Source organism: Thalia democratica, chromosome 8 (genome assembly GCF_965202585.1).
Source record: "Thalia democratica chromosome 8, ktThaDemo2.hap1.1, whole genome shotgun sequence".
NCBI lineage: Eukaryota > Metazoa > Chordata > Thaliacea > Salpida > Salpidae > Thalia > Thalia democratica.
In genome coordinates this window covers 26,269,917-26,293,880 of record NC_139172.1, presented here as the reverse complement: position 1 = coordinate 26,293,880, position 23,964 = coordinate 26,269,917, and the positions used below count along the sequence as shown (strand labels likewise).

Genomic DNA, 23,964 nt, shown 5'->3' with positions numbered 1-23,964 from the left:
TTATTTTTAATTTAACATATCTTTTAATTACATAGTTTTTATTGAAATATTTTTCTGAAAGTATTTTTTATTAAAATATATATATTTCTGAAATTTAAAATCTAGCTAACTTTGAAATAATAAAGCTTAACAGAATTTATTTATAACCTACTTAAGCTTTCTTAATAAATACATTTTTTGTAAGTATAAAATAATCGATTGTAAAAAACAAAACAAACCTTGTGCGCTAGTTGCAGCTACGACAATTGTAAAGCACCAAAGCAGCTTTAAGCACGTCATTGTATAATAAAATACTGCAAAAGTAAACTGATCACGGATATATATAAATTAATAGTGTATTTGTTTTTCAAAAACAAAACTTATTTAAATGAAACATCTTAAAATATCCACTACTTTATTACAGAGTTGCTATTTGTATCCGTTAACACTTTAAAATAGTAACTACTGATGAAAACCTTACTTTTTTTATAAGTATTTGTATAATAAACTACTTAACGTCAACAAGCAAAAACCCACGTAAAAAGTATTTTGAACCAAATTACTTGATAAACTTTTACTTTATGTTTTTAATTCACTGAACAGTATTACGATAAGACTCTCAACTTTCTGCGCCTGACAGCAAATGACCAACTTATTATATATTGTATTTTTCATCTACGTGATAGAACCTTGACCATTGAGCTTTTATCCGAAAAAGTTTCAAAATATTTTGCAATTATTCGGACATTGATTATTTGCAATAAATTTGTTTATTTTTCTGTGTAATGTCCAGCAAGCAAACAAATAAGTAATGGTGACTAGCAGTTAATGCATAAATTAAGTAAATAAATGAATTTTTAAAAAAGTGTTTACCATAAATTGCTTTAACTAAGTTCACGCCAAAAAATTTATATTTTAAAAAACCTTTTAATCCTTTAAATGAAATTTTCTTTTAATGCAATATCTATTGATTGTATTTTAAAGTTAGAATTATTTTAAACTAAGACCATCAACAGCAAATGATTATTTAATGAGCTTATTAAAATCTTTTACAATGTTAATTAATGCAATAATTAATAAATGTATTTTTATTAGTAGAAAATATTTAAAAATTAAAAAAATAGTAACGGTCGTATATGTAGGACACAAACAACATTTTATCTTAAAATTAAAAAAAGGTAAAATGATAAATTAAAAATTTAAATAAGGATGGTTAGCTTTTTTTCTTTCTTATTTAAGGTTTATGTGAATAAAAATAGCTATACGTGTTTAATAATCTACAAATACTGATTTTCATTATTGTAACTACAACTGGAAGCAAAAATAAAAAGTGTACATCGTAGAGTATCGACATAAAAAATAAAAGTAATTTATAAAGTAATGTCTTTTCAGTAATTTAAATTTATTGAGCACTCACAATATCTAATAAACTTGAGTTTTTTTAAACAAATGTAACATTTGTATTCAGTGAGCTAGAAACTTAAAACACAACAATATAATTAAATGTCGAAAACATTCAGTTTTGTAAACAATAAAACTAGTGAAAATTTAAAACAATTAAAAATTGAACTTTTAGCATAAAATACTGATAAAGTTCAACGTAAAAGTACTTAACCTTTTTACTATTTTATCTTCTTTAAAACCTATATTTCAAATATTGTCATGTCTGCTATTAGTATTATTTATTTCGTTTTATAAATTAAGCTGAAGTAAATTTTTCAGCCTTAAAAAGTTCTCTACTTTTACTTGTAATCTTTTTAATTTTAGGCTAGACTGTATTCTAATTTATCTTATTAGACAAGTTTTTGAGAACATCATGAATAAAACTTTATTAAGTAAACACATAACTTTGTTATTTTTTGCTTGATTTTCCTTTCTATTCTTTCATTTTTATTGATTGTTTTATTTCTTAGGGTTTAAAACGTTAGATCATTTTTAGCTCGTAAGAAATTGTAAAAGCATGTGGTGTACGACTCGATTTTTCGTACACTGGGTCCTTAGACCAAACTTTTGGAGTGCTTTGTTTATCGTTCAATAAACAACATATAAATTTGATTACATTAAAATGTTAGTAAATAAAACCAGCAAAAAATGAACAAAATTTTATGCAAAACATATGTTTTATTGAACATATTTATAACAGTAAACAACTAAAATAAATTCACTTTTTTTAACTTTAACAGTGAGTGTTTTAAAAGCGTGCAACACCTTATTGAATTTCTTTAGAAATATGCAAATTTTAAAACCTGTTGTGGTTTTTGTCATCTAAGCGACAGTTAAAACTTATGGTTTTTTTTATATATAGATTGAATAATCTAAGGTTTTTTTTTGAATTTTAGAGTCTTATAAAGTTAAAAGTACCATCAAAAAATTGTTTGAGTCAAAAATAATTATTATTTTCAGAATAACAGTTAATTATATAAAACAGGTTACTTCAATGCATAATAGACTAATAGTCGACTACGTCTAAAATAAAAACTAATAAAGAACAAATGAAAACACGCATTAAAACGGAACATAGTAAGAGTTTGCCAAATTATAAATCTGTATTTTAGTACATTTCAAAAATTTACGTAGTCGTTTATATAAATAATCTTAAGTAGCTCTTAAATATGTTGTATTACTTAATAAGCGAAAGAAAAACGTCTGGTCTTCGAAACTACATGTAGTAAAATACTGTTTAAACAAACTTCCCAAGTAGATGTTGTTTTCTATAATAAAATAAACAAGTATTTGAAAACACAGCCGTAGATAATACTAACTTGATTTGACTAGCTTAAATTTAAGCCAACAAAATTTAAAAAATTTAAGTTTTGCAGTTTTTTATTTAAAAAAGCTCTATTTGAGCTGTAACACTTATTAAAGTTTAAGCAAAACTTTTCAAAATTGAAAACTTCAACTTAAAAGTATTTAATACGTTGAACAAATAAACGGTTTAGAGTTATAATTGATATAAATGATCTTCTAAGTGTTTTTGACTAATAATGTTTATAATTTTTAAAACTAGAAATTTATTTTGTTTTAAAACTAAGTCAAATAAAGTAAAACTCTATTTAATGGTAAATAATAAGTACAGATTGCTTATAAAAATATCTATCATACAGATTATATTAATTTTTATAACAATAAAACTATATACTACAATAAACTACATCGTACAAGCATAAACAATGTTCACACGATCTTATGCAATCTGATTTTTTTCTCATAAAAACTCATTAGTCAGGCATAGTCACCATAAACCGCTGTTCATGTCTAACAAGTCAAGTTTAAGTACACTGAATAATTCTTTAGTGGTAGCACTTAAAAGTTGACGTAACTAATTGTTTCACAACTCAACTTGTAATACATTGTCAGTATTAATTAGAGCAATACTTTGTCTAATGTCAGCAAAACTGAGATGTTTTAGCCATCATACAATAAGTATTAAGCCTCATCGCAAAAATTTTATTTGTTATATATACTTTAAAGTTAATTAATCATTTATTGTAAGTACTAGAATGCTACCTTGCTAAGCTTTTACAATCAAAGCAGTAACTATATCAGTTAAGCTTGTAACAAGTTTATATATAGATTGTAAATTATTATATATAAATTTTGTAAATGTGTAATCTTTTATAGTCAATGCATAAGTTTATATATGGATTTTTTTTTGTTGTTTTTTGTGCATACTAAGTTTTATTTGATCATACAGGACTATTTGTTTGTAATTTTTTTTTACTATGTTATGTTTAGTTTTTTAAATTTCATAGAATGTTATTTGTTTGTTTCTTTTTTCTTGTGTATTATTTAAGAGGCTCAGGTTTTTATGCCCGAGTCCATCTTCGCACAACAAACTCCAATAATAATAATAATATTATTATTAGGTAAACGTTTAAGAACTTAATTAAGATGTTCACAACTCTTGAAGTTCACATTGTTGACTTGGTTATTTAATACTATAACACGGTTTTAAACACTGTCTCATAACTTTTTATTATATCTTTGCTTATTAATTTATTAGATAATTATGATAGAATAGATATTACTACTACAAAAAAAATAAAACCTGTTCTGTCTGTTGTAGCCACCGATGTATTTTTAAAATGATTATATAACAAAATACAAAACTTTGTTTTTACATTTATTAAGTAGTCATTATAAACTTTAGGCCTTTACTGTCATTGTTTTGCATATTAACTAGCTTTAATCTCGTAACAACAATGAAATGGGTTTATTTAAACTTGAATAGCAGTCAACAATGATAGTATTGTTTTAGTCACTAATCTTTTAATGCACAATTATTACCAATTTACAAATGTGAGAGTTATAATATTTTTTTTTACGTTTAATAAAACTAAACTCAAACTATTTTCCATTTACTTAGTATTTTGTACACAAGACTACAACTAAAATTAAAATAAAGTTCCCCTTTATTAAGCTCTTGTGTCTGGTGCATTCTGCTATAAAGTTTTTTCTTTTCAGAAGTTAAAATTTATGATTTAATCTAAACTGGATTAAATTCCTTTACAGGTTATAAAACTTAATTAACTTGGATTATAAAGTCTTCAATACAAATACTAAATGATCTATAAAAATAGTCAACTTTAAAATTGTATTTCATCTCGTAAAATACTTGATAGTTTCATTGCCCTAAAGAGACACAAAGATGAAACGTATTTTTATCAACTTTGGTGTAAAACTCACGATAAAATTTCTCTTTCAGTTCAATTTAAAAATTTATTTTATAAATTTTCAAACTAAGCTGAACATTTCACTGTAAAACCTACCTATTTTTTTACTAAGCTGTTTTCATACATAAACAACTACAATTACATTCTTAAGTTTTTTGAATTTTTTATTGTCAAAATTACTACCAAAAAGCATAAAAATACAAAAGCAATTCAATTAATTACGTTTTGCCAATAAACTTTTTTAAAACTAAAACTTTTTTATTAAACAAGTATTTCTTTATTCTAAACTAGCATAAAACTTTAAGTATTTGTTTTTGAAAGCAACTATTAAAACATTAGCTTCTATTTTAAACTTAAACAAAAACTAATTAAAAATTAAGTATTAACGGTACGATTTATACATATCTAAACTTCTAGGGCGACACAAGTTTTCGCATCCACCAGACAGGCAAAAGTGGTTGTTGGAAGCGAAACATCCGGTACCATTCTCATGAAGTTTGCATGAACCGCTTTCCTGGTCGTAATAATAAACAGGCGTTCTTCCTTTTCGGTTTCCACACACTTGAAATTTTTCAAAGCAAGCAAGACCTAATAAAATAGTACTTATTTAAAATCTATCTGAAAACTATCGAACGGTATTTTCAAAAAAAAAAAAAAAAAATTTAAACTTTCAAGGTTTACCCTAGCAAATTTAATTTCTTAGAGCTAAAAGATTATTTTAGACAAAAATACGATTTAACAACTAGTTTTTTAAAGAATTTATTCTACACATTTCTGGTTATTTTTAAAATTTATATCTGATTCTTATATTTCATGTTATAAAAGATTAAGTATTGTCTTAACTTTACTATTTCGTAGAGTTTGTTCCTAATCTATACATAAAGTACAACCAACTTTTCAGAGGATAAGGGCTGAGCGCTTCGGTTGAGTTGAAGAAATGTTCGTGGTTCACCTTGTTCGTCCCGCACTGCGCCATGCACCTCCCGGCACTCCTGAAATGGTTGCCGTTGTGCCAGCACCCGCTCCCGTACACCTTCTGGCACGTGTCAGTCTTCATGTCGTAGTAGTAATACTCGGATATCGACCTCCTGCATCCGGCGCTGTGGTACGGGTAGAAGCATTTGTTTTCTGGTGAAAAAACAGGTAAATGTTATGTATGTGTTGTTATGAATAAGTTCGTGTTGTACAAGAAGACTAATTCAGCACAAGTATCTTTTGAAAAGCATGCTTTAAAGAATATAACTGAATTAATCAACTTTTAAGCTGAACAATCACTAAAAAAAAAATAAAAAAAGACACAAAAACTTTAAAAATAAAAACAAAACTCACTTTTTACTGCTTTAGTGCCAACTGTCAAAACTAAGACAATTGCAAGAACAATAATTATGTATTTCATTTTACTTTAATAAAATCTGTAAACAAGGAGTATTTAGTTTCGAAAATTTGTTAACTTATTTGAAAAGTTGCAGTTATTAATTCTTTTCTATAACCAAACTTATAATGTTTTAAAAGAAAGCTTTTTTACTCCTATAACTCTTTTTTTATTTTTTACGGTAAAGTAGCTTGTTTTTTCAAAAAAGAACGAAAAATGATTTTACTAGTTTTAAAACATGTCAAGCAACTGCTACTTTTTTCTAAAGATTATTTCCTTTTTAAAGTATTTTTTTACTTAGTAAGAAGCTTTTAACAAATTTTGTTAACTATAAATTTAATTTACTTTACACTGTAATAAAGTAAGTCAAATAGAAAACAACTAAAAGGTAGCAACTTATAATTCAAATAAGTAAAATACTAATTAAATTCAATTTATCTAAAAATGAGATTTATTATTGAGGTACAGTTTAAAAAATACTTAAGTAGTTACTAAAACTGATTACAAAATTAGTTGATAATAAGTTTTGTTTGTTCTACACTGTTTTAAAATAATTCAAAAAAGAAACAGTCATAAGATATAACTTGTAATTAAAACAAGTGAACTAATAACACAACCTAAAATTGTTTATTTAAAGTTTTAATAACAAGTTTAAAAAAAAATCTTAACTTTTTTTTATTATAAACTATCTATAAAAATTAACTAATTCTAACCATCAATAAATCGATGTAATTAGAACAAGTTCTTATTTGAAACTTGTATGTTAGTATTTTCATAAACTTGTTGTACTTACATAGACTTAATAGTTATTATTAAGACAAATTTTATATTCTTTTTACTTTATATTCTATAACACAATTTCAAATTTAAGTCCTAATACTTCTATTGAAATACAGTTTAGCTTCTCATATCTAAGATATACATAAACAACTTTATGTTGTAATTTATGTTCACAATGGTTGAAAACAACAATTCAAATTTAAAGCTTACTTTCGATATACACGATTTTAAAAGTATATTAACTAATTTTTATAACCATATGTTTGAAAAAATGTTGTCAAATAGTTGTACTACCATTCTTTTAAAGTTAAATTAGCTTGACTAGTAATTTTTACATTTAAGAGTTTTTAGGTTTTGATTTATTGGGGATAAAAAATAAAGTAGCCATCAAACAAAAAAAAAGTTCAAGAATGTTTAGGTTACAAAATGTAAAATGTCTTTGCACTGCAAAATTTGAAATACTTGTACATTAATACATTTACCATACCATACCAATAAATTATATCTAGCAAGATGTATAATAGTTATATATTTTTACAATAATACATACGTTTAAATTAAACAACTTTAACAAAAGTCTTTTTTTTTTGCCTGAAGAGTTTAGTGTTTACCACATGAGTATAATCAATAAGTATATTTTAAAAATGTTTTGGAATCTTATATTTTAAAATGTCTGAAAAAGTAATATTTGTGGAATAATTAAATAAGTTCATATAAACCTCTATAAACTTAAACTTCAAATGAATTGGTTTATTACAGCTGTGTAAATTTAATTAAAGACCCTTTTTGTATTAATTATTTTCATTAGTCCTCTTAGTATAATATCAAGTTCACATTAAGACTTAAGTATAGAAAGTTTCACTTCAAACTTGTGTCTTACAAAGTTTTATCTTAAAAAATATTTAATTTCCAAAGTTTTTGCCGCCCACAAAAACTTTTTATAAATATATGGTAGGTGAAAGACGTTTCCAAATATATGTGGCCCGTCTCTTGTAAAGTCCTCTTTTAAATTAGTTAACATAATAATTTATTATTAATTTTGTTATTTTTCTATATACACAACATACATCAAGAAAAGCTTATGATTTTATAAGTTATGCTTTTTGTTGCTATGACATTTAGTTATTTCTATGATTTTTAAATTAAAATAAGCTTTTGACCAAAATTATCGCGATTGAAAATGGAATTCAATAAAGAAAGGTTAGTGATTTAATAACGTATAACAAAAAACTTTTAAAGTTTACTTGTACAGTTAATCAATATCAAAAAGTTTTTTTTTTGGTTTAAATTCAAATCAAAATGCCTATTCATACTACAAAAATGTCCGAAAACATTTGTATTTTTATTACTAAATATAACTATAACTTCTATAAGTTTAAAAGTACAGCAAAAAAAAGTTAAGTAAAGTTCATTAAGCAAGTAATAATTGAGTATAATTTTCCAAGCTGGTTGTCCTCCGATTTTTCAGGTTAATTTTTTTTTCAATGGCTCAAGATCAACTATTTTTTAGCTTAATACTTTAAATGTAATTTTAGATTTTTTTTTTGCACAAGTTTTTGTAGTAGTAATATGTTGAAATACATAGGGCACTGTAAAACTGCTTAGTGCTTGAATAGTTTGTAAAATATATTAAAATGAATAAGAAAAAATGAGTGTAAACGAAAACAAGATGCAATTTATTGTTTTCTGACACAAGAAATAGTTTTCAATGCACATTAGTGCTTTAACTTTAAGCTGCTTTAATAACTTGTACAGTCAAAATAATAAGAAAAAAAATTCACAGCCTTTATTCTATGCAAAAGATATTAAATTAATGAAAGGCTTACTAAAGCTGTTTTAGAATGAGTTAGCTAAAATAACTAATAGAAAACCCGTCTTCTAGTACCACAACATATTTACCTCATAATTTTTTTCAGAAAAATCATACTTAAAGATTTAAGTTATGGCGTTTAACATACTACTGAATTATGTTTTACTTTCAGCAAAATGTACTTTACTTTTAGAAATCGAGTAGTTAACTTGTAATTTGATAAAAAATTGTCAGAAACGTCATTATTTAACAAACTTAAAACCTCTTTCATAATATTTATTGACCACTGATTGATAAAATAACCAAAACAAGAAAATATCATCGTCTTTTAAGAACACTGTTTTAAAGACATCATCGTAAATTTTACTGTATTTTTTTTTTCTGACAAAGTAGGTTTTATTTTTAAGTAAATATTATAAGTATGTATGAAAATTTATAACCTTACATATCACATTATTATGAGTTAAATTTTAACAACTAAAGATAGAAGAACATCACAGTAACACCAATAAATTGGTGCATAAAATTCGTATCAAGTTTTAAACTTATAATTTTTTCTTTCAATGTTTAATTTAACTTTTAAGCAAAATCGTTTAAAAAAATGTTTGCAACGTTTCTAAAGACCAACATAGTACATAAGCTTTTCATTTATCTTTATGACTTTTCTAGTTGTAATGATAATTTCATGAGCCATCGTTTAAGCTAAATCAAAGGCACAGAAAACGATTTTTATACTATTTATTATTTATTAGCGACTGGGAACTGCTCAGCGGTGTTGAAACAACTTGGAAGAACAAGTCTCACTACAGCAGGGAATTCGTTGATAACAAGCAGATCAAAGACCTGCTGCTTGCAAAATGCTTTAAAACTCAAAATGAAAAGGAAACGTAAGTTTTAAAATTTTATACTTTGTTTTGAATTCAAAAAATGGCAAAAAACATCCAAAAAATGTCAACTTTGTTAATAACATACCAGTGGTTTTAGTAGTTTTTTTTTTTTTGGTTACGAATAAATTTACACTGTTTTAAAGTATCTTTCTGTTTGTGTTTATTTAAAACTGGTACAAGTATGAATGATTAAGCGTCTTCAGGGCTTAAAAATTATATCTTATAAAACTATTCACCTACGCTTATCAAAGCTATCAATATTTTTCGTATATTATTAGAGAACAAACTTAGATAATAATTTTTTTTTGCAATTAAAGAAAACTTAATAAAATTTTCTCTATTTTATTAAGCTAATCATCGTTGTTAAATTTAATTTAAAAAGTAGCTAGTTGTCCGTTTTAATAGAATTTAATGTCCGTTTGATGTTTCTATCTCGGTTTGCAATAAAAACTGAAATGTGTATACAACTTTTTTATTAATCTGTTAAAGATTGTCAATAAAATAATTTAATTAGTCTCTGATCAAGTACACATACAACTGGTCGTCATTGAACAATAACACAACTGTAAAAAGCTGTGTTTCTGTGAATTAAACTAAAAAAAAATCTATAGTACACTTCAATACCAAACCTTAATAACTAAACTAAACTGCCTAAAATTACAACTACACATTTTTAAAGGCACTTTCCTATTGTGTTGCGGGACGACAAGGCCCAGAAAAACACTGAAGACAGCAGGAACTTGCAGTATTTGAGAGAAAGATACGAGAAAAGATTCAATGAAGAAACCGAAGTGGCGGTGCCAAAGAAAGCGTGGGCTCCGGAGAGAAACAAGAACACTCTGAGTTTGTATATTTAAATTTTTTAAGAATTTTTTCAACTGTTGTGTCAAGCTTGTTTTTATTAAAGTCTTTAAGTATGTAGTCATGTGTATAGTAGTTTGACTAATTACCTTAAAGTAATTTGAGTGTTTTGAGTTCTTATCAACTATAAAAACTAAATGTATACAACAAAACAAGTTTTACATTTTAAGGTTATAGTTTTTTTTTTGAACTTCTTTACTCATTTAAATTTGTTTGTAGATCACGATATAAAAACTATTTGGTTGATCTTTTGAGTTGTTTTTAACTAGATGCCTCGAAAATTTTCATTTAGATTGTAGTACTACATAACATATATCAAGTTAACTTTTTAACAGTTTTACTATTTCCTTATCAAAAACAGTAACACTAGTTTTAAATAGATTTAAATTTTTTCACCTACAATATAAGATTTTTTTACAATATCGAACCACATGCTTTGTTAAGCCAAGAATTTAAGAATAAAATCTTTTATTTTTATGGTCATTATTATTTTATTATTATTATTATTATTATTATTATTATTATTATTAACATTATTATCTAACTATTATTTTCTATCGTTTATTTTTTATCAGCATTTTCTATCGTGCTATTTTTAGATTATTAATTACTATTTTGTACCAACTTCAGAGTTATTACAAACTTCTTTGTATATATATATTTATCTATCTAGTATGCCCATATAAAATAATTGATAAATGTACTTTTTAAAAGGGAGTTCAGTGTATAAATAAATGGTAAGCTGAGACTACTATTTCAAGTTAACTTAAAATCAACTAATGTAATTTTCTGAGGAAACCTAAAATAAATATTTTTTTTATGTTTGCAAATATCATTTGCTATTTTTTAGTTATATTTTTAGGCTTAGAAAAGTATTCAGAAATTAAAATAAATATAAAATATAATAGAAAATTTTTTTTTGATGTCATCATTATTCATCGTTATTGCTTTATTTTATTAATTTTTATATTTTACCTATTAAGTGTGTAGTGTATAAATGTTACAGTACTTCATTTTGTATCATTATTTATAAACGTTAAATTGATTTTATGGTCAAATTCACTTCTTTATAAAGTATTTTTTTTATCTTTTTAAATATTAACTTCTTTAAGTATTTCAATCAATTTAAAAAAATAGTTAAACCTTTTGCATAAAATAATGAATAAACTCTTCGTTGAAGTATTTCAGCTTATTACAATTTTACCTTATTTAAAAACTTCTGACCTATTTTTCAATGTCTGCTATTAATGTTGTTTATCTCGTTTTATAAATTAAGTTTTTGTTTTAGAAATGTTATTTACTTTTATGTTTATTCTTTGAGTTTTAGGCTTAGACTGTATTTTCATTTTTATCTTATTAGACAAGTTTTTTAACTATATCATGAATAAAACTAATTTAACAGAACACATAACTTAATTAGTTTTCAATTAGTTTTTATTTCTATTCCTTCATTTTATTGATTGCTTTATTTCTTTTATTTTAAAAAGGTTATAACATTTTTTTTAAATTTTTTAGCTCGTAAGAAATTGTTAAAGCTTGTGGTGTACGATTCGATAACCGAAAAGTTTTTTCTTAGACCAAACTTTTTAAGCGCTTTTTTATCGTTCAACAAACAATAAAAATTCAAAAAATATTCTTTAGATACTCACTTAGTGCAAGATAAGGAAAAAGAGCAGCAGTTTCTGAAAAAGTTTTTAAAGGCAAGAGAACCGAAGGGAAGGAAGCAGGTTACTGAACAATCATTCCAGTTTAACGAGCTACAATTCAGAAAAATTTAAAATTAAATGAGAACAATTTACTTAAAGCGCGATATTTTCAAAACCCAGTAGTGTCTAAATCAAATGAATAAAAGTAATATTTATAACAGTGTGTATATTTTATTTTGGTACTTCAGATATATTTTTTTGCAACATTTGTTAATTATTTTAAAAAGTAAAGAACTGTTTAAAACACTCACTTATCAAGTAACTAGTAAACAAGCTTTTTCCATGTTTAACTTTTTGAAATTTGATGGTGTTACTGTTAAGTAAGTAGGTACTTTTTTGTTAATCTTAATCAAATAATAGTTTAAAACTAGTGTGTCTCAAGTTATGAAATTAAAATCATTCTTACCTGACATAAAAAACAGTTTAATAAAAAAATACCTAAATATAGATGGTTAAAACTTGTAAATAATATATAGATTAATCGGTAAATTTAATACTTAAAAATAGATGCAGGTAAAAACCGACATAAAATCAAATTACGCTAAGATTTTTTTCTTAAGTAATACTATTTTACATACTTAAAACATAATAGATATAAAACAACAAATATAAAACACAAAAACGCCTATCTTATTTCTGATAAGCTGTTTCAATTGGAGTGCAGTTGTGGGCAGTTTGTTGTTTATTAAATGCTCTTTTCCTTCCAAGTGCACGAATGCTTGCATTTTATAAACCGATGAAAGCTGGAAAGTGTTTCTACAAATATAAACCTTGATTAGTATACTGGTTTGTACTCATATTTATGTGAATTTAGACTTATTCAGAATGATATAATTTAAAAATTAATTAAATATTACTAAAACTGAGCTTGAGTTAGCTTTAATCATTAACCTTCCTAAAAATAAATCTTTTTTTTTTCTGTTTTACTGTAATTAACAAATAGTTTTTTATTATAGAAAATAATTTTTGTTGTATGTAAGTACTTACATTAAATAAAGTAAGAAAAACATGAATTCTAAGAACAAAGGTCAATGTTTAGGTGTTAAGAAAGGCTTTTGGTAATCAAGTCTCACACCATATTATTATAAAATGTATAAGCAATACTTAATTAAATCGTTTAAATATTGAAAATAACGTTTTACGAATATTTTACGCTAAAATATTTAGTTTCAGTTTATATAATTAATTATGTTACTCCTTTTCTGAAAACAGTAACATAATGTTCCGGGATATTTCTAAAAATTCTCTACTATTTTTTAACAAAAACAAGCTTTTGCAGATATCAAATGCTGTTTAATGATTGGTTGAAAGCTAACGAATAAATTTGATTTTTATTATAATTAGATGTTAAAGTTGTTTCTAAATTATCATTTTTGTATAGAAAGTCTATTACAATTTTGAAAAGCTTTAAGGAATCTGATTTATACAAAGCTATTTTACTTTTTTTTTTGCTTAGCTATTGTTTTTTTTTTCAAAGCTAAAAGTAAAAAAACTATTCTTGTTAACAAAGTGAAAAAAAAGCAATAATATGTACTTAATTTTAGCTTGATATAATCATTTTACCAAAATTTTAGTGTTAGTTATACCTTTAAATAGTTAGATAATTAGTCTGTTATTAATCTCTAAATTTAATACATTTTTTTAGTTATATTTGACTGTTTCATGTCAATATAAAAGAGCAAAAAACCTTGAAACTTATACAATATAACTACCTAATTCAAAACATTGTACGTAGTTTAATAAAATTATAAAAAAAATTGATTGTTTTTCTTTATTAACTTTAAACATATTATAAAAAAATACATTACCTTTAAGCACGCTTTACTTTAAATATTTTTACATAAAACAACTTAATTAAGCAACATAACTTTTGAGTTAATCATTAAGAAATTTTTGTTACCGGTTAATTTTAAGATTAAAAATTTTTTTTTTTTGACTTTTCAAAGTTTTAAAGTGCTAGTTTTCTAGTCCATTTTTACTAGAAGTTTATGTTTAAGATGCAAAAGATTATTTTAATAGTTTAAAATAAATCTTGAGCGCTTTGGCAAGCGCATGTAGTCTAGTTGTTAGAAGATTGAAGTGGTTAACGACATTATTATACTAATACGCTAAAAGATAATATTACCGTGCAAAAAAAAATAATGAATAAATTATTGGTGTATAAAATTAGTTTTAATACCTCACAAGTGTGTTTATTAAAAAAAGTTTTTTTAAAGCCTTTACCATAATATTGTTCTGAAGTCATGCTCATGGTTATAATAAATTATAGACAGTCTTAATACTTAGTTACAGTTTAAAAATATATTTTTTGTTGTTTAAAATCCAATACCGATCTCAGTAGTTGGTATTTACTAAAAATTGCTTATTTTTTTGAAGAGTCGCTACTCATCAGTACATTAACAGCTTATATATTGTAGCAATTACTTTTCTTTAATAATACTAAACAAAATTAAATTTAGTTTAAAAATAATCGTTATGAAATACTTTTTGTACATGATTAATTTTTATGCGTGAAAAAGCAGTTTAAAATGAATAAATTAAAGCTTGTTGTAAACTGTAAAAACATTTTAATTATATAAGTGATATCTATTTAACGCATAAACAGTTATAACTTAACTGTTTTGCATGAGAAAATAAAAACATTCTATATTTCTTAGTCTCAGATTTATTTAAATGTGTCAAAGCTTTTATAACTGTAAAGTACAGTGAAAGAAATAGACTAATTTTAATAAGTATAACTAGTTACTTGAAAAGTGTTTTATCACTAAAACAATTTTCCGGCAAAATATTGCCATTTTTGTAAGAGATGCACAGGTTGTAAATATAAAGTTTTTGTTGGAATTTAGTTCCCTTAAAATTTAGAGAGTAGATTTGTCAATAGGATAATACTTTTCTATATAATTTATTGTAAAGGAAATGTTTGCGGTGAAACATGATGTTGCAAAAGTAAGGAAGCTCAAAGAATTATTTATTAAGCAATTTTTACTAATTTTGCTTAAAATATTTTTGTAATAGTTTTAAAGTTATTTTACTAATTTCAATCATATTTTATTACTGACAATGACTAAAATAAACGTGAACTTTTAAAAAAAATACTAAAAAAAACAACTAAAACTTTTAAACTTCAAAGCCATTAGTATAACAGTAAGAACTAAAATAAAGAGTAAATCTAATAGACAGTTTTCAAAAGTTTTTTCAATAGATTTCAGTAGATAATTTTCTTTTCTTAAAGATATCTTTTCTTAAAACAGGATACCCATAAAAAGTTATATATGACCATTTTGTTGTAAAGCATGCTGCAAACAAGACTGTGCACAGCTAAAACAAATTAAATAAATCATATTAAAACTAAACTTATATGATTTTTCTAAATATTATGTTTTGATTTGGAGAAATTTGAAAAAATACTTAACTAGACTGAGACATTTTAAATGTAATTTAAATAAGACTATATCAACTGTTAATAATTTTTATCAAAAACATTTATTGTTGTGAATGTAGAGGGAAGAGTAAGACTAACATTTTTTTACCATACAAAAAAAAAAATTAAATCATTGTGTGGCATATAGTCTTAGGAGTCCCAATGAAAACCTTGCTGAGCTTAACATTGCAAGATCATTACCCAGTGGTCAACACATAGACAAAAATAAAGTTGATTAAGTTTTTTTAGTGAAAAACATCAATAATAACTTTCTCACCTTCAACAAAAACTTAATGCAAAAGTCAAGCTAGTATGATCATGTGTAATGTTACCTGCCTGTTTAAAAGTTAACACTAAAGTATCCAAAACTAAAAAGCAATTATAAGCTATTTTTGAATAAAAAACCTTGTGGCTTGTAAATTAGTACACGACCACAAGATTAAAACGTCAACATTTAAAACCAAAATTTTAACAAAATCCTGAATCTTAAATCTCAAATCAAGTGTTTATAGATGCAGCAACTAAAAAATACACCAAAACTAGTTTTGTTAGTACTGTCACTAAAATAAACTTACAATCAGCTCTTTCAAATTATATTTAAACTGGTAAAATACTTGATTAACAAAATACAAATTTGTTATTTACAGGGTTGCCAATATGCAGGTATATATCACTAGGTGTCTAACATGTACAAAGAGGCAGTTTTGCACGCAGACACTTTTGCACAAAGGGTTCTTTCTGCACAAAGACTTTTTGCACAGTGTCACCTTTTGCTCAGATTGAAGTTTTTTTTTAATTAATAGTTTGTTTTTATATTTCATTAAGTATCATTGTTACCCCTAACCCTTACCCTTGGTCAGACTTTTTTTAAAATAAACTTTTAATTGATTTTTTTTTTTTCAAATTTTCCTCTTGTGCAAACTTGTCACTCGTGCAAAATTGACCTTATGTTGCAAAAGTGTCTTTGTGCAAAATTGACCCTTTGTGCATAAGTGTCTTCATGCAAAAGTGTCTTGCATATTTGACCCGTCCCCATATCAATAATATATATTTTGTTTCTATTACTCAAAAAGTCCAGTTGTTGCAGAAATATTTCTTGAAACTGAGAAATGAGTTTGGGTTTCTGTACATATTACTTATTATTATAGATTTATTCGAAGTTTAAGTAAGATAAATATTAGAGCTAAATGATTAAATAAGATCTTTTTACAACAAATATTGAATATACATTTGTCTGCATTTAAACAGTTTTCAATAGTCAAGTTAGTTTAGATTTTATATTGTAATAGTACATGTTAAAAATGTAAAACATACTAGAATGAAAATTACTAGCAAAATGTAATAAACTTAAAGTTGTTCTGAAGGATCCTCAGTTGCTTAACTTAATAAAACTATAAGAAACAACAAAGTCTTATTAAATATAATAATGATAAGTAAATTTATAAAAAATACACAACTTCATTTGATATAAATTAAAAAAATGTAAATACAGTAGACTACCGCTTAAGTACGCAAATTGAACCCGACCAAAAAGTGCGTACTTAGCACGGGTAGTGCGTACTTTTTGACGACACAGTATAATATGAAATTTAGTTGTTTGTTATCTTTCTTGCAACTAGCCACCAAATAATTAAGCCAAATAAAGAAGTCTTTTTATTTTAAATAACATTTAATACATAATTCTAATCTGCAAAATTTTCTAATAGATTTTAAATTGATTTATTTTTTCTATAAAAAGTTTCTACATAATTAATACATACATTTAATATAGAAAGTCAATGTCAGTCAATGATATAAAAAAGAATATTAAGCTATATTTTCCATATTTTGTTTTGTTAGCGGAAAAGTACCAAACTACATTGTGTTTACCAAACATTTTTAAAACATCAATTTGTGTACATCAAAATTAAATTATGACTCAACTATGTTGTATTTGTAGGTTTTTTTAACTTTGTAATCTAGATTTATTTTATAGCATTACAGCTCAAATATCATTATTCTATTCACTTTTTTGCAACCACTACATAAGTATTTAGTTTATTAACATTAATAACAGGACTGTCACAATCTCAGGCCACTTAAAATACTGAGGATTACCCACCCTAATTTAAAAGTTGTGAAAGTCTCAGGCTAACTCAGCAGGTTGGCCATTCTACCTGGAAACATAAAATAATCTGGAAAAACTTGATGATTGAAAATTTAGGCAAATTCATAAAAAATATATAAAAATTTTAAAATATTTTTTTTGTCTTCCTGGATAAATGCGTACTTAAGGCGGGGTGCGTACCAAAAATAGTGCGTACTTAAGCGGTAGTCTACTGTAAGTAGTTAAAGTTTTACCACAGATGTTCTTGTGCTAAAACTTTATTTCAACTAACGGCGTTTCACTGCTCTCAAATAAATTTAAGAACAGATCTACGGAGTCTGTTCTTAAATTTATTTGAGAGCAGTGAAATGCCGTTAGTTGTAATAAAGTTTTAGCACAAGAACATCTGTGGTATTTATTCCGATAAGCTTAGCTTATCAGGATCTCCAGGATTTAACGTCTTTTAACGTTACATCTTATAGTTAAAGTTTTATAAATAAAAAGACTTTAAATCACATAATGACATTCTAATGCATTTATTTTTTAATTTAAAAATGAAAAGTTCTTTACCAATTCCAAACATTTAAACTTGATTTTTTTTTCATTAATATATTTACTAAACAATTTTGTGTAACTTTTGAAGTCTAAAATACTAGACTAGCTTTTAAATGTTGTCTTTGCAAATTGGTTGTAAAGTAAAACACAATTATTTTTGTCCTTAAATTACAAACAGTTTCTTGTCTTTTACTGCATCTAAATATGTTAATAATAACTGTGGCTAAATTACTCATTTTTCTCATAGTACAACAAATAGTTCCTAATTTTTAAATCATTAAGTTATATTAGTAGTAGTTTTAATTTCAAAAAGATATAAGCAATTTTAATTGCAAAAACACAACTTAAAAACACAGTTTATTTTATTATAAGCTTAATTTAAAAAATAAAAACAAACAGTACTACAAAATGGAAAAAAGCCACTGGACTGCTATTGTTGTCACCTGCTTTTCACCTGAGCTTGCAGAATGTGTTGGAAAAGAGCTTGAGTTGATGAAAAAGTATGGTAGTATACCCATAGAAACCACCACTGTTGCCATTGCTGACCCGCAGCCTAATATTGGAAGTGGCGGTGCCACAATAAATGCTGTGCTGGTAATTTCCGAAATGCTGTCTGCAAAAGAAGGTTACCACACCTTGACTTCTGATGTTCTGAGAGATAGTAAAATACTTTTAGTTCACATGGGAAGGCATTTTATTTTTGACTCATGCGGAAGGGCATTCACTTGCTTGCCCTACTCAGACGAGTCTTCAGTTGGTTTAGTTACCAACTTTGACCTACTCCTTCACACTGTAACTGAAAATATTGCAATCAACTCCCATAGTGGACTTTGGGTGTGCAGCAGCGACATGATGTTGTCTGTGCCTGAAGAGTTTACAGTTGAGCAGTCGTATTTTGAGTCCAATCAAAACACTGCAGTTTGCTTTAGTGCTCCAAGTACAGTAGACTATGCCTTAAACCATGGTGTATACTGTTTGAATGAAAATAATGACCTAAAAAACATTATTTTTCAGGGAAGCAAGGCTGAAGTTGAAGCATGCAAGGTAGATGGTACTGAACAAGTTCCAATTGTTTCAGGAATAGTGTTTTTTCCTGTGACCATAGCTGAAAAAATTTTGTCCATGCACACTTTATCTCCACTTGACAGTTGCACTTACTACGGAGCTGACAATGAGATTGAGCCGCAAAAGTTGTCCCTGTTTTTTGACATAATTTTGTGCATGGTTGAGGACATAAACAAGCTGGATTTTGTTTCTGGAAGCAGATCTGGTAGTTTTGGAAAACAAAGTTGTGATAAAAATGTAAATGAGATAGTTGAATTGACACGATCACAAGTGTGGAACACTCTTAAAGGTACCAAAGCTACTTGTTATTATATGAAAGAAGCAACATTTAAATACATTGATATGACATACTCTCCACTAGATTTTTGTAAGTTTCTACAAAATACATCATCATTTAATTCAAAATTTGAATATAGTAATATTGTTCATTCACATCTTGCAACTAAAACTAGTTATAAAAACAGTAATTTAGATATTTGCAGTACTAAAGTAAGTTCAAAATCAATTGTTATCAATAGCAGCATTGGTGAGGGAACAATTGTTGAAGAAAACACAATTATCATGCATTGTTCAATACCAGAAGGATTTAGAATAGGTAAGAACTGCTATCTAAATGGTTTAGATTTTGAAAGTTTTAAAAGCTTAAATAGCAAAGAAATTCCTGATAGTTTGATGATTGTTCAACTTAAAACAATGTTTCCTAACAACAAAGTTAAAGACAGCTTTTTAATCTTCAACAATGATGTAAACTTTTGCCATCCTCTAAGCAAAGAAACAAGCAGTAATGAGCTAATAAGTAGTTTTCAAAATAAAACTACAATTGAAGGCTGTGGCATTTCAGCTTTTTTAAGCAAAGTTCATCCAACTTTTCATACCCAATACAGTGTTACCTTACAAGATTCTCTTGGTAGTTTTTTGACCAACAATTTTAAGCAAGGTAGTCAGCAGTATTGGTACTTATCAGCAGCTGACATAATTGGACATGTAGACATCAAAGAGGAGTTTAAAACTAGGTCAGAGCAATTTTGTAAAGTTGCAACTTTAAAGATTATTGATGATTTAAACACAAATACTAGATATAGTAACACTAACAAAAATTCATACAAGATAAGTAAATACTTTAAATATTTTGTTAATTACGGTAATGTAGACTGGCTGTTGAATGTTTTAGATCAAAATGCTTTAGATGCAGTCAAAAATAACAAGAGAAGACCAGACATATGTGCCAGAGTATTGGCTTGCACTGCTGATGTCTTAGAAGTAATGGCTCCAAAAATTACTTTGTTAAGAAGTGGACCTTCATTAAACAAGGAATGGAAAAGAGCATTCCAACATCTCAAAAACAACGAGCTTGAGCTTGGCATTAAAGAGATGCTAAAGGTGAGACAAAGGTGGATGAAAGACAAAATGCTGTTGATAAGAGCAGCAAGGCATTATGAAGGCGCAGCACAGCTTCTGATAAGTAACTCTGTGATGTCAGTTTGCATGCAAGTAAGTGCTCACAAAACTTCTAGCAGAGGACTGAGCAAGGGAAAATGGTTGGTGGCAGAGTCTCCAGCAAGAATTGATTTGTCTGGGGGGTGGAGCGACACACCTCCCATATGCTATGAGTACGGAGGCTGTGTTGTCAATGTTGCAGTGCTTTTGAATGGAAAACGGCCAATAGGAGCAAGGTTGCGCAGGTTGCAAGAGCCAGTAATCAAGTTTTGCTTGCTTGGCAAAGACATGGAACCAACACAAACTGTTATTTGCAAGTCAACTGTTGACCTGCTCACTTACAAAAAACCTTCCTCTCCAGCTGCCTTGCTCAAAGCTTGTGTCATTCTAACAAGAATAATTGACCCTCAAAATGTAAGTTCATTTTCTTCTCAGTTGGCTGTGAATTTTGAAAAAGGAGGTTTTGAACTGCAAACTTGGTCACTGCTTCCAACGGGTAGTGGGATGGGAACCAGCAGCATTCTGGCTGGCGTTGTGCTCAAAGTTTTGTTTCAGTCAATAGGGGTCGAAGTTGACACTTGCTCAGTTGTTCATGCTGTTCTAGTTTTGGAGCAAATGCTTACCACAGGTTATTTTTTTTCTTAGCTTAATGTCTATTACGTTTATATGTGCTATTAAAAAGTTTTAATTTTTAAAATGGTAGTTAAAGTTATCTTAGTATATTGTAAGTTTTATTGAAGTATAATTAGTTAAGTTTCTTTAATTAAGGATCTTTATCCGCCGATTAATTTATCAGATCCTTAGTACTTAATTTAATTGAAGCAATAAAGTTTAATTTTATGTTATACAACATTGAAAACAACATCAATTATTTTTTTCCAGGCGGGGGTTGGCAGGACCAAGTGGGCGGTCTTATCGGAGGAATAAAAATTGCCACCAGCCGTCAAGGGCTCCCTTTGGTGGTGGAGAGCAAACAGGTGGCAACCAAGCTTGCCCTGAACGCCCACTTGAAACTCTTGTACACGGGGAAGCCCCGCTTGGCGCGCAACCTGCTGCAGAATGTGATAAGGAACTGGTACGGAGGCAGCAATGAAGTGGTTGAAAACTGCAAGCAGCTGGTGAGAAATGCGCAGGATTGCGCCGTGGCTCTTGAACAAGGTTTGATTCTTACATGAATATATTGCTAAGAAGTTCAAATTAAAAAAGTTTTTAATTTAAAGTTTTTAATTATTAATTGTTTTTATTTAATTACTTTAGACTAATTATTTTTTTCTCAGTTATATAACTAAAATGTTATATTTATTTTTTAACTAAATATTTTTATTATTTAGCTTTTTTGAGACTCAGTAGATGTGTTCTTAAATTTATTTAAGAGCAGTTAAACGCCGTTAGTCGGAATAAAGTTTTGACACAAAAACATCTGTGGTATTTTTATTATTTATATATTTTTTATGTTTATTAATACTCAGTGTTGATTTATTTTTTAACTGTGCTTAGAAGTAACTACAAGTTTTATGATATCAATTTGAAAATGAATATTTTGTGTATTTGTTTCTTAAGCTTAAAAATAAGAGTTTGCAATAAAAAAAGAGTTATTTTGGCAGTCTTTTCAATTATTTTACAAATTTGTTTCATAAACTAAATAACTTTTGCTGATAAATTTTATTAAAACTTTTTTATTGTTTTTAAATTAGTTTTTATTTTGTAAATAAAGTTAATTGTAGTTTAATAAAAGTTTTACTAAAAGATAAGACTTTTCAGTAATTTATTACAACAAGTTAGATATTAAATTTTACCTAAAAATAAGTCCATGTTTTCTGGCTTAAAGTCTTTAAAATATGCATTTCATGTTTTTTAGCCAAAACAGGTGAATAAATATTATACAACTAAATCAAATTTCATAGACTTCTTTAAGTTGCATAAAACTTTTATTAAACACTCACATATAACATGAAAATTTTAAACCAATACTAAAAACAAAAAACTGCGTATGATTAGTTTCATAAAGTTTTAGTTAGTTTATTTGTTAAGTTTTTAACAGCTGTTTTATAAATAAGTTTTAATCTGTTAGATTTAAACAAGCTAAATACTATTTTATTACCTACTTTATTGTTGTTTGCTACTTTGATATTTTGTAGACTGGTTTTTGAAGCTTCAGTAACACGTAGCATTTTAAGTTGTAATTAAATTATGTTTACTAAAGATAAAGTTCTTAGAACATTTTTTTCAATGGTAAAGATGTTTAAGAAACGTTAAGCTCATTTTCTGTTGAAAGTAGCTTATGACATTTTAAAAACATCAAAAGTAGTTAAATTTGTACTCTGTTTGTCATTCAATTGTTTATACACAATAATATTTTTCTAGTACACCCAACTAATAAATAAAATAAAAGTAAGTTTTTGGAGTGGTATTTAAAACACTCCAATGGTAAATTTTAGTTTCCTAATAAAAATATTAATAAGCGTTTTATTTTAAACTTACGACCTACTTAATCAGTAATTATAACATTAACTAACTTTTAATTAATTCGTTAAAAAAATATCAAAATAAAAATAACTATTTATGGTAATAACTTTTTTAGTATGTAAGCAGAAAATTTTACTTAAATAACTTGAAATATTTCTTATTTACTACAAAAGGACCCGGCAGGCTTAACAAAGTTAATAGAGCTATGCCATAACTTGACAAAGCAACTTATTATCATTGAAACTTAAACTACCAAAAAAGATAACAAATAAACCACAACTTGCACAAACAGGCAACATGCGCGAGTTGGGCGCATCCGTGGACAAGTACTGGGCGCAGAAGAAGGTGATGGCCCCAGGGTGCGAACCGGAAACCTGCAGGAGGTTGTTCGGGGCTTTGCGGGAGGTTTCGTGGGGAATGTCGCTGTGCGGCGCTGGCGGGGGCGGGTTCATGTACGTTCTGCTGAGGGAGGGGATGAGCAAAGAGGAGGTGAGGGGTATGATAAAGGGGGATTTCCCCCATGTGGAAGTGTTCGATGTGGAAGTGGATGAAGTTGGGATGGCTTGCTACGAAAGTCCCTGCTCGTAGATTAATTGAAGATTTTTTTTTTAATTTTAATGATTAAAGTTTTTTCATATTGATTTTTGATGATCAGTTCTTTTTCAATCTACTTACTGAAAAGAAAATTAAAAGTTAATTTTGGTTAGCTTTTGTTTATATCTGTTATTTATGATTAAGCTTCTATAATTTCTATTTGCTGAGCTTTACATTTTATTATTAGCTTAAAGTTGTTAATCATTTAAATTAGAGTATATTTAAATATTTTATTTATGCACTTTACTGGACTTAAATTTATTAACATCATT

General features: G+C 26.7%; 1 protein-coding gene across 1 annotated transcript; it reads left to right on the top strand.

Moving 5' to 3' along the window:
• The first annotated feature begins 18,538 nt into the window (after positions 1-18,538).
• On the top strand, positions 18,539-23,686 carry LOC145843076 (L-fucose kinase-like). The gene is made up of 3 exons (XM_082950541.1): positions 18,539-21,260; positions 21,515-21,790; positions 23,391-23,686. The coding sequence occupies exons 1-3, from the start codon at positions 18,539-18,541 to the stop codon at positions 23,684-23,686; spliced, it is 3,294 nt and encodes a 1,097-aa protein (XP_082806667.1).
• The last annotated feature ends 278 nt before the right edge of the window (positions 23,687-23,964 follow it).